The sequence below is a fragment of the Kogia breviceps genome, chromosome 14 (genome assembly GCF_026419965.1).
Source record: "Kogia breviceps isolate mKogBre1 chromosome 14, mKogBre1 haplotype 1, whole genome shotgun sequence".
In the NCBI taxonomy this organism is placed as follows: domain Eukaryota; kingdom Metazoa; phylum Chordata; class Mammalia; order Artiodactyla; family Physeteridae; genus Kogia; species Kogia breviceps.
The window spans coordinates 22,568,764-22,584,166 of record NC_081323.1 but is presented as its reverse complement, the minus strand read 5'-3'; the positions used below and the strand labels follow the sequence as shown (position 1 = coordinate 22,584,166).

The window sequence follows — 15,403 nt, the reverse complement described above, 5'->3', positions numbered from 1 at the left end:
CAAATGGTTTGGGGTAGAATGTGCAGGTCCTGGTGACTGGCTGGGCAGTCAGTTGTGGAGGAGGGTGTTAATGGGAAAGCTGCAGGGTGGGGGACCTGGGATGGGAATCCCAGGCAGGGACCCTCCCTCAGCCAAGAATCAGCCACTGGGCTTCCCTGGTGGTGCAGTGGTTGCGAGTCCACCTGCCGATGCAGGGGACACGGGTTCGTGTCCCGGTCCGGGAAGATCCCACATGCCGCGGAGCGGCTGGGCCCGTGAGCCATGGCCGCTGAGCCTGCGCGTCCGGAGCCTGTGCTCCGCGACGGGAGAGGCCACAGCAGTGAGAGGCCCGCGTACCGCAAAAAAAAAAAGAATCAGCCACTGGCAATGTGGGAACTGAGAAGAACGTGGCTCTGTGCAGGCATGGTGATTTGGGGAGTGTGGTGTGCACTTGTGGGCATGGCGAAGAATGGGTGTGCTCTGTACACTGAGAAACATGTGCGCCTGGGTGTCCGTGGTGACGTATAGACCCAGTGAAGGTGTGTGCTCTGTCTGTGTTGAGGCGGGGACACGGTGAGGAGGGGCAAGTTGAGATGTGTCCGCGGTGCAGTGGTGGCTGGTGTGCACGTGAGGAGGTGTGTACGCTCTGTGTTCACATCGTGCACTCACTGAGGGGCGGGCACACGATGAAGTGGCTGGGGTGCATCCTTGGGGAGAGGGGTGCATCCTTGGGGAGAGGGGTGTGCGGGGAAGGGGTATGCTTGCTCTCTGAGGTGCATGTACATGGCACGGCGTGTTCACCCTGTGCTCAGGCTGAGGTACGTGTGAGCTGAGATGAGCATACTCCGTAACGAGGTGAACATCCACTGTGTGGACATATCGGTGGGTATCAAGTGAACAAGGGTGTAGACAGTGTGTGCTGCCCCGGAGCAGCTGGCAGAGCCTGGCCTCAGAAGGGCAGGGGAGGTCCCCTCAGTTGGTTTCTGCCACTGTAACCACTCAGGACCAGGGCTGCCCTCACAGCTGTGACCTTACTTACCCTTATCACAGCCCCCTTCCACAGATGGGGTCCCTGGAGTTCAGATGGGAACACTGAGCCCTTTTTCCAGCCCACCACATGGCTGCCAGACCTCACAAAGCCCTTGTGCTCTCTGTACCTCGGTTTACTCACCTGTAGGATGAGGAATGTTGTTTGGCCCCAAAGACCTCACCTCGGTACTGATGTGCTAGGGTCCCCTGACTCATCCTCCCCCACCATCCTAGGGTCCAGGGACCTCTCTCAAGCCTGCTGTTCTTATCTGGGCAGTGTGGGATTATAAGCCATCCACTGAGATAGCAGGGGAAGTAACGGGAACACAGGGGTTGCTCAGAAGGGTAGCTGCAGTGGAAGCCATCATGATCATTCTGTCTGGGCGGTTTTGCTGGGGCACACTCAGCCTGGGATCCACGGAGATCTGAGGCTGGAGAAGGCCACACAGTGAAGCTGCGGCAGAACTGGCTCTGGAACCCAGGTGTCCTTCCCAGCCCCGGCCCTGCCCTGCTGATGGGTGCCTTTAGTGGCAGTACCCAGCACCGAAGGCCGAATTCCCCGAGGTGGGCAGCGAGGGATCTTCAAGGTCCTGGAGATGGGGGTTCTAGCGTGCAGCTCACTCCCCAGGTGAGGAGCCCGAGACTGAGTGGCCGGCGGCGCGCTGGGGGTGTGCGCTGCCCACCCCCCCAGAGCCACCCTTGCTGAGGGCTGTCCGCCCATCCCCAGGTGCCCGGAGGCGGCGGCGAATGGACCACCTCTCTGCTGTCCCCGCGCGAGGCGGACTCCACGGGCGAGGGCCCCATCCCGTGCCGGCGAATGCGCAGCGGCAGCTACATCAAGGCCATGGGCGACGAGGACAGTGACGAGTCCGGCGGCAGCCCCAAGCCCTCCCCCAAGACGGCGGCGCGGCGCCAGAGCTACCTGAGGGCCACGCAGCAGTCGCTGGGAGAGCAGAGCAATCCCCGCAGGTGAGCGCACAGTCCCGCCCCCTAGAGTCGCGCCCGCAGGCCTGCCCAGCCCCCAGAAGCCCCACCGTGGGAGAGCCTCTCCGAAGTCCAAGTCCCGCCCCAGGAAGCCTCTGCTCACCAGTGAGTCTTGCCCCCTGGGAACCCCGCACCAGGAGCCCTGGCCACCTGTGAGTTCTGCTCCCTAAGGGGACCGCTCCCTTAAAGTGAGCCACGCCCGCAGGCTTACCCTGCTCCACTGGGGCCCCGCCCACTTGTGAGCGCTCCTCTGGGAAAGCCTCTTTACACTCTTACCGCCCTGGCTCACAGGCAAGCTTTGCCCTCTAGGTGAGCCCCTCACAGGTATGCCCCACCCCTGGGAACCTCGCCTTCCTCCTCTTCAGCCGCCCGCCCGGAGATCCCAGCCCCACAGATGAATCCTGCCCTCCAGCCTCAGACCCAGGTGAAGCCCCGCCCCCAATGATCCAGGCCCACTAGGTGAACCCTCCTTCCTGGTTAGTCCCCTTCCTGAGATCTTCGTCCTTAGGTTGGCCCCAGCACTTTGATGAGTTGACTCCAGAGAGCCCCGCCGTTTGGTGAACCCACCCCATAAGCCCCCCACAGTTAAGTCCTGACCACAGGTGAGCCTTATCCTTTGGTAAATCATAAGGGGAGTCTCTCGGGAGTGATTGGCCCAGGTAAAGCCTACCCACGGGAGCTACATCCCCAGATGATTTCCACTCATACAGGGGAACTGCCCCAGGAGACCTTCTTCTTCAGGTTAGAGAACCCTGCCCTTAGTGAGCCCACCCCTTGTGCCAGCACTGCCCAGGGAAGGCCAGAGCCCCCTCTGCCAGTGCCCCTGTAATTGACCCCTGCGTTGAGCTCCGAGACTGGGGATGAGGGAGGATCCTGAAGTCAAAGGGAGATAGGTAGCCTTCACCTGTCCCATCACCCGGCCTGGCATTCCACCAATGGAGCCCCATCCTGTTGCTTTAAGACTGGGAAGAGTTAGTGAAAGTGTGGAAAATGAAACACGTGCACACAGGAAGCAACAATTAACATATTAGAGAGAGAAGTGAGCCTTTCACGGTGCAGAAGTCACCGTGGGGATTAGAACAGAAAAGAATGAGTGCAAAACAGGTGAAAGTTGGTACAGGGGATTGGGAACCCACTGAGGAAGAGAAACAAAAGCAAGTCAGAAACAAAGGACTTGGAAGAGTTAAAGGAAACAAGCTTAGTCCTAGCTCTTCTACTCCTGGGGGCAAGAGCCAAAGCTCCACTGGAGGAGGTAGCCTGGGAGGACTGCAGCAGAGGGGATAGAGCAGGGCAGGCGACAGTAGACTGAGGCAGGGAGTCTCATTGGCTGGGACAGAGGCAGGGAATGGCCTCCAGGTGGGAATTCAGGACACCACCAGCCATTCCTAGGTCTCACCCTCTCTGAGCCTCAGTTTCCCTAGCTTTAAGTGAAGGGGGCTGAGCTAGATGATCTCTAAGACCCCTTCTACTCCTGAGATCCTGCAATTCCTTGAATGACCTGTGGGCATGGAGGTGGGAGAGGTGGGCAGGACCAGGGCCCAGGCCTTGAATGAGAGGGAATTGATAATAGTAGTACAGGGGCTTCCCTGGTGGCGCAGTGGTTGAGAGTCCGCCTGCCGATGCAGGAGACACGGGTTCGTGCCCCGGTCCGGGAAGATCCCACATGCCGTGGAGCAACTAAGCCCGTGAGCCATGGCCGCTGAGCCTGTGCGTCCGGAGCCTGTGCTCCGCAACGGGAGAGGCCACAACAGTGAGAGGCCCGCGTACCGCAAAAAAAAATAAAAATAAAAAAATAAATAAATAAATAAAATAAAATAAATAAAAAATAAAAAAAAAAAATAGTAGTACAGGTATACCTCAGACCACCGCAATAAAGTGGATATGGCATTAAAGTGAGTCACACGAAACTTTTTTGTTTTGTAGTGCATGTAAAAGTTATGTTTACACTATAGTCTAAGTGTGAAATGACATTATGTCTTTTAAAAAGTACATACCTTAATTTTAAAATGCTTTATTGCTGAAAAATGCTAACCATCACCTGACAGCTCCGGGTTGCCACAAACCTTCAATTTGTTAAAAAGAAAAGAAAAAAAAAACAAAAAAAAAGAATATCTGCAGAATGCCGTAAAGTGAAGTGCAATAAAAAGAGTATTCCTGTAGTAACAGTAATGGGAGCCATCTGTTAGCCCTTGCTGCGCTCTGGGCTCTATGCCTGCCCCAGTGCCCTTGAATCTGCATCACTGAAACCTCCTTACAGCCCCAGCAGGCAGGCACAGTGACATCCCCCTCTTTATAGGTGAGGAAACTGAGACTTAAGGGGTGATGACCCCTCCAGGGTCACCCAGTGAGGAAGCTGGATTCCAATCCAAGTTTGTCTATGTCAAGGCCCTGAGCTGTTGGCGGCTTGGACCTTATTTCCAGAGCGGGGGAGTTGGGGAGGGGGGGAGGCCCAGGGTCAGATAGATGTGAGAAAGATTGAAGAGCCAGGGTTATGGGGAGAAGTGGTGAGTCTTCAGGGGCCTGGTGGAGGCTACCTGGACATTGTGTCAAAACCGATGACCTTTGGGCAGCCCTGGCCAGAGGTCAAGGCTATATAGGCCTTGACCCATCTCCTCTGTCCAGCCCCTGGAATTGCCCGGGACCTGCAGAGGAGGGGGCTGTAGAATTGAGCTGGTGTGGCCCACCTCTGGTTTGAAAAAGTCAAGAGCAAGCTTGTGCTGCCACCTCATGGTTACAGTGGACATAACAGGTGAGGGACACCGGCACCCTCCTGACACAAGGCCTCCAAAAGCTGGGAGCAGCTCTCCTCTTGCTCATCAGCCCCCATACTACCCGGGATGACAGTGACTTCCGTTTTACCCTCTGCCACTGGATAACCCTGGCCCGTTTTTCCCCCTCTGGGCCTCAGTTTCCCATGCTGAACAGAGGGTGGGCTGAGCCCCATCTGCTCCCCATCCCCACCAGGAGTCTGGACCGGCTGGACTCAGTGGACATGCTGCTGCCCTCCAAGTGTCCGAGCTGGGAGGAGGACTATAACCCCGTCAGCGACAGCCTCAACGACTCCAGCTGCATCAGCCAGGTAAGGGTGGCAGGCAGCCACCAGTGGGCTTGGGAGAGCCCCAACTCCCACCCAGGAAAAGGACAGACGTCCAGGTCCAGCCTCTGTTGAGTGGTCCCTGAATGTCTGCCCTGTGCTCCTGTTCGGTCTTTGTTCCTGAAGTTGCCTGTGTGCGTCTCTTCCCCACTGACTGTCCTGTGGCTGGAGAGCAGTCACAGGGCCTCACACTGATGGCCTGAGCTGTGGGCCCAGAGGAAGGGGCCGTGCCACACTGCCTTAGACCCAGCAGCCCTGAGGATAGGGTGCTGGAGACCTGGGTTTGAGTCCCAGTCTCGTCACTGACAATATGAACCCAGGACAAAACACCCCCTCCCTGAGCCTCAGTTTCCTGATTTACCACCGGAGGGTGATATTTCAAAGGGTTGTGAGGAATCAATGAGATAACGAACATAATGTGCTCAGCAAAGGGTGGCTCATTTGATGGTTTGCGTTGTCATCTTGCTGTGTGACTTCGGGCAAGTTGCTTCTCCACTCTGGACCTTCATGTCCCACCTGATCAGTGGATAGTTGGACTTCCAGGGCCCAGCCAGCTCTGCCACTAACAGCGGTAAACACGCTGTACTATACTATTAATTCCCTCAACCATCAGCTAGCTCCTTGATCCCTCACAGCCACCCCCAGAGGGGGCCTTATCATCCATATCCCCATTTCATAGATGAGGAAACTGAGGCCCAGATAGGTGGGGTCGCAGCAGCTAGGAAGAGGGAAAGCTGGGCAGAGATCTAGGGCTGTCAGACCCAGACCTGGATCTCAGCCCCTACCGTGTTGTGCACAGTACTTTACAGTTTGCAAAGGGACGACCAGTCAAGGCTTGAGGGCTCCCCCCATGGTGTGGATGAGGAGACGAGGCCCAGAGAGGGCAGACATCTGCCAGTAGTAGCACAGTGAGGCAGTAGAGGCAGCCAGGTGCAGACCCAGCCACCTCTCTGGGCAGAAACAGGCCCCAGGTCCCACTGTGTGCAGCCCCACGGCCTGGGCTAACGGACTGCTTAAAACTTCCAGATCCCAGCTCCCCACCACCCCATATTCCTGGCCCGGCCAAGCCCACCCCAGCCCCCATCCTCAGCACTGTCGTTCCCACGCTCCAAGAAGACTGACCTCAGATGTGGGGAGAGGGAGAGCCCCCCCACCCCCGGCCAGGGGACCCTCCCCCCTACCATCCTCATCCAGGCCCCACCAAGTCTCACCTGCACCGTTGTCCTGGCCTCCGTGCCTGCCACCCCCAATCTATTCTCAGCGGCCAGAGGGAGCTTGTAAAAGACAGAAGTCAAATCACGTCACCTGCTCCGAAGCCTCCCATGGCTCCCGCCTCACCCTAGTGAAAGCCAGAGCTGTGATGCCCGGCCTCCCTCTCAGATGTGCTCCCCGACAGAGCACAGAGATGTGCTCTGCCACTGACTCTGCTCCAGCCATTCTGGCCCCCTTTTGCTCCTCACACACCTCATTCCTGCCCTAGGCCTCCTGCATTCGCTCCTGCCTCTCCCAGGAGCATCTTCTCTCAGATCTTTGCACAGCTGGTTCTTCTCCGTGTCCCAGGTCTTGGCTCAAATGTCACCTCAGAGGGACCTGCCCTATCACTTGCCTCAGGGGGTCCCCGGGCCCCTGTTTCCTTACTCTGCTTAATTTTCTTGACAGCACTTCTCACTATCTGGAATTATACTTGTTAGTTGATGTCTGTCTCACTCTTAAGACTGGGAGTTCCCTACAGACGGGGACCTTGCTGTCTTGTCCCCACAGAGTCCCCAGCACGTGGCACAGGGCACGTAGGTTTGCTGAATGGACGGCGTCTCTCCCTGTCTCTCCCATCCTGCCTGTTCTCTCATCCCTCAGTCTCCCTGTCGGTCTGTGTCTGTCTCCCTCTGTTTTTCTCTCCCCTCATTCACATTTTTCTCTGATTCTCTCCAGTGTGTCTCATTTCCATGTTTCTCTCTGGGTCTGTCTGTCTCTCTCACACCCACCATCTCTATCCTCTGCCTGGCCCTGGCACCTGGAACAATTTTGTCCTTTGGCTACACAAAAAGGTACACGGAATCAGCCAGGCTGGGGACCCCAGCAGGTCTCTCCCACTACCCCCTGCCCAGCCCCAGCTCTCCCCTAGCCCAGGGTCCTCTGAACCCCCAAACCCTCATCCCGTGAAGCTGGAGTGACCTGAGTCAGAGATGTCCAGTTCTATCTGTGTCTCTGAGGCCTCCACTCCTGCCAAAAGAAGCCCTGCTCCCACCAGGCACTGGACTGTGTAAGCCCTGACCAGGGAAGAGAAGTCTCTGGGCTCTGTCCCTAATCTGTACATCCTGGGGGCTGCCTGCCCAGGTGAGAGGCAGCAGATAGGACATCCATGGTCCCAGAAGCCAACCCAAGAGAAAGACTTATAAACAGCAGATTACAAGTCTTCAACAACACTCAGCCCCAGAAGGAGTGAGCCTCCCACCCTTGGAGGAAGCCAAAACCCCCCGGCAACTGAGCCTCAACCAGTCTGGGGAGGAGGTTAGACCAGCCAGCCACAAGTTCTCTTGCAGCCGGGCCTGAATGCCCAACCCTAGCCCCCAGCCTCGGTCTCCCCATAACCCTCCCCCATCTCTTTCCTGCAGATTTTTGGACAGGCCTCCCTGATCCCCCAGTTGTTTGGCCACGAGCAGCAGGTCAGTATGTTTGCCATTCTCTTGTCCCCCAATCCCAGAGGCCAGGGCTGGGTCTCAGGCACCTCAGTGGTCCTGGCCCCTGAGCCGGGCAGGTGCAAGCAGAGCCAGCACCAGGAAAGCCCCCTCCAGTGGAGATGGTGTCAGGGATCACGTTGGTGCCTGGACCTTCCACTCTTTGTCCCTATTGCTTCACTTCTCTGTGCCTCAGTTTCCTCTTCTCAAAAATGGAAAAGAATGGGCTATGGATGGGGTAAGAATAACCCCAGGATATTGGCATAACATTGTAAATCAACTATACTTGAATTTCTAAAATGTTTTTTAAAATAATAACCCCAAGATAAAGGAAGGTGTACCCTGAGAGCTTCTAGCTCCCTCCTTCCTCTCATCCCCCAAAGCCTGGGAAAGGCCTGGGGAGACTGTTTCATTTGGACAGATCAGGGGCTGGGGGCATTGGGCTTCACATCCCAGCCCCCCAGATCCCCTGACTTATCTCCTTTCTTGGGTTCCAACAAGACCTTTAAGGATGTTAGGGTTCTGGAATGAGTGCAGAGACTTTTCAAGCTTACCAAAGGTGGTGAAGACGACGCCAGTCCTGGCACTGTCTGCCTGTCCTAAGGGTGCCCCATCCCACACGCACCTGCCCCTGGAGGTGGTCCTCTCCTCCATCTCAGGCCCCAGCCCCGAGGACAGATAGAGAGGCAGGGAGGGTGCTCTGGGCCCAAGTCCTTGTGGCCAGGAGTGGCAAGGGGCTGATCCAAGGCCACACAGCCTACAGGGCAGAACTGTGACTGGCTCCACATCTCCTGATTCCAGCCACGAATGCCTCGTGTGCCTCCCACCTTCATATCATAATTCTTCTTGAGCACATTGTTGCAGAGGGTCTTTGGGGAGCCCACAGTGGTCTGGGTGACCTCTTCCTTCCTTCAATAGCCTCATGATAAGGGTGTGATGTGTTCACATATAAAACCCCCAGGGCAGTTCCCTGCACATAGTACATCCTCAACGATATACATACCAACAGCACTAACCAGCTGGCCTCTCCCTGGGAGCTTGGGAGCATCTTAACCGACATTGACAAATCTTTGCACTTGCCCCACACAAAGTTGCCTGTAATAACAGGTACTGGTTATCAGGTGCTTAGTTTTCCAACTCTATTTGAAGCCTGTGATTATGAATGCTCTCATTTCATCTTGACCACAATCCTGTGAAATCTGGTCTCTAATTAGCCCCCATTTTATAGACGGGGAAACTGAGGCACAGAGCAGTTAAGTGACTTGCCCATATTCCTTTTGTGAGAAAATGATGGAGCCGGGAATGAAACTCTGGCAGTCTAGCTCCAGAGGTGGGCCATTACCGTGCAAACCCTAATCAAGACCTCATTGCCCTTGGCAATCACAAGGGCCTCTCAGTATACCTCAGGTTGCAGCTTTGGAGGATAAACACCTATCTCTTTAATACCCTCTCCAAGTGAATTTTGGGTACGTCACATGGCCTACATTTTAATTTATGAGTGCTGTCTGATAGAATTTTTTGTGATGATTGGAAGTGTTCTATAATCCATGCTGTCCAATAAGGTAACATAAGCAAGTGAAATGTGGCTAGTGTGACTAAGGAACTGAATTTTGTTTATTTTAATTAATTTAAACCTAAATAGCCACACATGGTTAGTTGCTACCATATTGAACAGAGCAAATTTAGACCTTTCCAAACATATACTCCAAATTGGGTAATGATCAGGAATTCCCTGGCAGTCCAGTGTTCAGGACTCCGCGCTCTCACTGCCGAGGGCCCGGGTTCAATCCCTGGTCGGGGAACTAAGATACCACAAGCCGCGTGGTGCAGCCAGGAAAAAAAAAAAAAAAAAAATTGGGTGATGAGCCATCCAGTCGTTTTACCTGATGCAGTGCCAGACGAGTCCACAGGCATTCTATTCCATTTAGATAGGGAAACACTGATCCAGAGGATAGTGCTGTCCTGCCTGAGGTCACACAGCCAGGTTCAGGGCACAGTGGCCCCATATCCAGCTTCATCTTTTTCTCCACATGGTGTTCAGTCAACTTTTGCCCCCTCCCGTGTAGCCCAGGTGTCTTCCCGGACCCCCACCCAGTGTCCAACTTTAGCCAGCTGACTCCTCTGTGATCCCCAGGTACCAAGATGGCCTGAGACATGGGTCAGACAGACCCCTCCAGAACCCTTGGAGAGTGTATGTATGGTGAGCCCCCTCTACGCTCACACCCCCAGCTGCAGATTTGTAGGATCTTGTCTCTAGAGGGACACTTAGAGAAACCATCCAGATGAGGTTGAACTAGATGTGAGATGGCAAATAGCATATGTACCTCCATTCTCCATACTGCCCGTGGCAGATGTGACTAATCAATCCTCACTGCCACTACCCTCATTCCAGTATTATTTTCTCTCACCAGACTATTGCATCAGCTTCATCTCTGGCCTCTGCCTCCATTCCAGACCCTATATCCAACATCCATTCTGTACACCAGGGCTAGATTAATCTTCCTTAAATATACATTTGGAGTATTGATTCAGCTGCTTCCTCACTGGGTACAACTGGCAAGTATCTTCCCCTCAGTAGCCCTCAGTTTCTTTGCTTATAAAAATGAAGGAATTGGACCATAGATGGTAAATATCTAGCACATCTACTGCCACCTCCCCATTCCAACATTCAGGGCAGACATTACTGATTATAGCCTTCTTTCTGGCTGAGTTCAGATATGACCTGAAAATCTATTAGTTAATCAGTCTGGACACACAAGATAGAACCTAGCTAACATCCTAGAAAGTATGTTTAATAGTTTCTCCTCCATTGTAGAGATGGGAAAATCAAGGCTCAAAGAGGTGAGAGAGTCTGTCTATTTCTTAAGGGCTCCCTCTGCCCATTCCTGTGTCCTGAGTGAGACGGGAGCAGGAGGGTGGGCCAAGTTGAGGCCCCACAGACTCCAGCTCTGCAGCTGAGCCGACCACCAAGCACTCCATCCCTCCCCAGTGGGCACAGCTGGCCCCTGATGCCTGCTTTTGCCCTGACAGGTACGGGAGGCAGATCTGAGCGACCAGTATGAGGCAGCCTGCGAGTCGGCCTGCAGTGAAGCAGAGTCGACCGCGGCGGAGGCTCTAGACTTGCCGCTGCCCAGCTACTTCCGCTCCCGCAGCCACAGCTACCTGCGCGCCATCCAGGCGGGCTGCTCGCAGGAGGAGGACAGTGTTTCCCTGCAGTCCCTTTCCCCCCCTCCCAGCACTGGCAGCCTCAGCAATAGTCGCACGCTTCCGAGTGAGTACCGAGATGGGGGACCCCTGGGACCGTTCCTGGTGGACCGGAGGTGGGGAGGAATCCATGGTTGGTGAGCCAGGATTGAAGGGGTGGCTAGCAAACGCAGGAGGCCTTGGGGCTGAACTTCCCACCAACTGGTGAACTGGAGCTCAAATGGCAGCAGCGGGGGGTGCGGGGGGTGTGCTGTCACAGAGGCAGATGTCAGCACTGGGGGTGGGGTGAGGGGGTCGTGAGGGCTGGAGCTTGTGAGATACTTGGTTGCCCCTGACTCTCTAGACCCTGGCTCTTACTGAAGCCCTACTTACCTGTTTGGATTAGTTCAGGTAGGCAAACCTGTGGGGAGGGTGGGCGGAGGGTGGGCCCCTGCAGGGAAGAGGATGGGATCTGCATTGAGCCTTCTCAAAGGGGTGGGTTTGCAGGTTTCTCTCATATTCACAGTCAGGGACAACCTATCCTTTCTGATACTTGTTCTAAATTCTCTGACAATAACCCAGGCACGATCAGAGAAAAAGGGGACCCTGTGTCCCAGAGCAAGCCATGACCATCAAGACCCAGGAAGATCATAGCACAATTTCTGGCTTAGTAGAGAGCACTTTGATCTCACTCTGACTAGAGAGTTTTCCTCCCTGAGCCTCAGTTTTTCCCCATGTATAAACTGAGGCATAAGCCGGACCCCAGAGAGCTCTCGGGGGAGATGAAATAAGGCTGTGCCTGGAGAGGTTTAGGCGGGCGCTTGCACATGGTAGGAGCTGACAAGTGTAGCTGTTATTACTGGTTCTCAGGCTTGACTCTGAGCCTCCTGACAATCAAAGGCATTGAGGTTGGATTATTGTAGGAAAACACGCATGTTTCAAGCGCTCAACTGGTGTTTGATATAAAGAAATGAGCCTGAATCTTATGGATATTCTCTACACAAGAAACCAGCTTATTGACTGAATGAACTGCAAAGGCCGGGGGCAGAGCAAGAAACCACTTTGTTTCACTATTGCCTTTGAAGTCGTGGCTGATATCTGGGCAGATCCCCGAGCTTTTCCACTCATTTTTAGACCTTAAGGAACAGTCTCATTTTCAGGTATTGAGAGTCTGGTCTCATTTCAAAACATCAGTCTCATCTACTTCAGACCTCATGCACCTGCAGCTAGGGCCTGACTGGGCTCAGAAGCCCACAGTGGGGAGCTGGGCTTGGTGGTCAGTGTCTTCTCTGTTCCTTGTTCATCAGGGGCCATTGCTGGTTCCTCCAGTGGGAGGGGAAGGTCGTTAGTGCAGATGTTGTCTGGCGTCAGGAGTATCTGTGTGACAGATGCCACTTGCTAGCTCTTTCTCTTAGGTGGTGCTTTCAGAGTTTCTCCTATCTTGCAGGGCCCTTGTGGTGTCTTCTTTCCTAGCATGGGCAATCCCCCTCCAGGCCCCTGCTGCTTATTCTGCCTCAGCTTCTCCAACCAGTGGTCCCCCCCCTCCACACTCAGCCTCTTTTTGCCAGGGGACCTGTCCCTGCCAGGAAGGCATCTTGGGCAGACTCCTCTGATGACAACTCCAGCCCTACTGTCTCCCTCAGCTCCCACTTAACCCATGTGAAAATGAGGCCTGTGCCTTGCAGAACTCTGAAAGGATAGGCTGGTCTGCTGCAGCCTTCCTTCTAGACCTGCTGTCACAGCTAAGCCTGCCAGCCTCTCCACATTAGAAGTCTCCAAAGCAGGTGTCGGGGTCCAGTTTCTTTGGCCTCCAAATCCAGGGCATCCCTGCCAGGCTCTCCCAGGCACTCTGTTACAGTCTTATAAGAGTCTCGGGTAAAGGATCAGATTCCCCACATCAGGCCCAAGGAAAGTTCTCTAAGCAGGAGGTGGGCCTGGGGAATCAGATAGCACGTCAACAATTCTCCTCAAATAAACCTTCACTCATCAATCTCCCCCGACCCCAATCACTCATGAATGGACTGAAGACGGGTGATGGGTAGAACTGTCTGGGTCCCTGTATGGGTCAGCTGTTGCTACAATAGTGCTGCAAAGCAGACAACTACAAAATCAGGGTAATACAACAAGTAACATTTATTTCTTGCTCCCAAGTTTGTGGGTCAGCTGGAATGGCTCTGCTCCTCATGTTTCTCACCCTCCTCCTGGGACCAAAGGGTCCTCCTAGGAGCAGTGGCTTTAGCAGGGCATGTTCTTCTCATGTTGATGGCGGAAGCACAGAGAGCAAGCCTAACTACACAGGCACATTTCAAGGTCCCTGCTTGCATAATATCTGCCCAAATCCTATTAGTTAGAGGAAGTCATAGCTCAAAAACAAGGGATGGAGAACTATCCTCCCACCGTGTGGACAGAGGAAGGGGTGAAGAATCAGGGTCAGTAATTCAATTTACTGTGGTCTACTTTCTTGGCCACATTTATTCGTGTCCCTCTCACAGAAAATACCCTTATCCCAAAGATCCTGAAAAGACTCATCCAATCATAACATCAGGATCTCATGGTACACCTGAAACTAATATAATATTGTCAATCAACTCTCCTTGAGTAATAAATAAATACATAAATACATGCATACATAATTTTTTGTGTGTGGTACGTGGGCCTCTCACTGTTGTGGCCTCTCCCGTTGCGGAGCACAGGCTCCGGACACACAGGCCCAGCGGCCATGGCTCACGGGCCCAGCAGCTCCACGGCATGTGGGATCTTCCCGGACCGGGGCACAAACCCGTGACCCCTGCATCGGCAGGCGGATTCTCAACCACTGCGCCACCAGGGAAGCCCCCCATAAATTTTTTTAAAAGGAGAAAACATCTCATGATCTGTGTCAGATATGGATGTGGCTCCTCTTGATCAAGCAACCTAAAATCTAAAATTAAAAAAAAAAAGATACCTACCTCCCACCTCCCAACCCCCCTCCACACACACACACCCAGCATACATTGGTAAAATAGGGACAGAATGACTGCAGTCCACACTCCTGTTCAGAAAGAGGGAGAAGGGGTTCAGAGACTTACTGATCCATGGCTATTCTGAACTCCTTCTGGGCAGATGTTGGGCAAATACTCTGGGAAAGGGAATGTCTCTTGACTAGGCCCAAGCTCTATGCTCTGAGGTTGATTCCCTAAGCCATGGTTTCCCGTAGCTCTTGGCTCTGCTCTCTGAAAGCCCTTCCTTTTCCATTAGCCTTGTTGGCCATGTGTAAAGACAGCATTGGAGAATAGGCCTTTGGGCAGCCAAGAGCCTTCTTTGTCTGCTTCTTGCCTGAAGAATGTTAGGGACCCAGATGTCTTTTTACATCTTGAGTGGTCTCAGTCCCTTGAGCCTAAGCTGATCATAGTTTTGGCCACACACCTCCCTCAAACACTTTATGGGTTTTCTATGTATTTGATTCCACTTAACCCCATGTACCAAAAAGCACACCCACAATTATTTTTGAGTCATGTCAGTCTCTCTCAACTCAATTATGATGACTTTGGGTGCATCAGGCTTCTGTGGGGCCATGCTCTTAAGCTTTCTAGAAGCTCCTTTGAACAGCTGAGAGCATCTACTGAATGATACCTTATTATTTTAGAGTATTAATAAAAGATGTTGTAACCACATCCTCGATTTGATCTGGCCCACATGCTGTACCTTAAGGCCATGATCTTGGTCTGATCTTTGTCCCCAGGCTGTGTATTAATTTGAAACTGATTTACTGGCTGGAGAAGCTGGAGTTGACTGATCTCTTGTCCAACTCAGCAAGTTCTGGGCTCTCTGTATTCCCTCTAAACACTCCCCGTGACACTCCCTATTTCTTTTATGAAGAATTCCTCTTTCTTCTAAGTCCTTATCAAATTCAGCCCAAAGGAGCCAGCTCTTGCTTTCAGCATTTTACCTGGAAACTCTCTTGCCCAAATCCATTGGTTCTCTTCAAGTTACTGTAGATTGACAGTTTTACCAAGCATTTTGTCTCTGCAGAGTATGGGTAACCTTTTTTCAAGCCTCCTCTAACAGTTTGCTCACTGCTCACCACTTGGTCCCAGAGCCAATGCTACATATTTCTGTTTTGGTTGCTTACACACCCCACTCTTGGTACCAATTTCTGTTATCTATCAACTATTATCACAATAATGCCGTGTAACAAACAAGCACATCTAATTTCAGAGGCACGCAATAATGCGCATTTGTTCTCATTCATGAGTTTTTTGGTTGGCTGGTTCTGCTCTGCATGTCCTATATTCTCCTCCTGGAACCAAAGCACACTCCTGGAATCAGTGCCCTAGCCAAGGCATGTACTTCTCACGGTGGTGGCAGAAGTATAAGAGGGCAAATCCCACGGTACAAGCTCATTTCAAGTCTCTGTGTCACACCTGTGAACATCTGATTGGTGAAAGCAAGTCACATGAGCCCAAAGCCAAGGTCCAGG

The 15,403-nt window shown here is 53.2% G+C and overlaps 1 protein-coding gene across 9 annotated transcripts in view; it reads left to right on the top strand.

Moving 5' to 3' along the window:
- DLGAP4 (DLG associated protein 4) overlaps window positions 1–15,403 on the top strand; it is a 140,689-nt gene that overhangs the window by 49,582 nt on the left and 75,704 nt on the right. For 6 of the 9 annotated variants that reach the window (XM_059037983.2, XM_067012202.1, XM_059037984.2 and 3 more), the window contains exons 3-6: window positions 1,736–1,977; window positions 4,957–5,071; window positions 7,699–7,749; window positions 10,792–11,032. In XM_059037983.2, the coding sequence (XP_058893966.1) occupies window positions 1,736–1,977; window positions 4,957–5,071; window positions 7,699–7,749; window positions 10,792–11,032 (649 nt within the window). The remainder of the gene's footprint in view (window positions 1–1,735; window positions 1,978–4,956; window positions 5,072–7,698; window positions 7,750–10,791; window positions 11,033–15,403) is intronic. The other 3 variants (XM_059037985.2, XM_067012201.1, XM_067012204.1) reach the window with 1 other exon arrangement.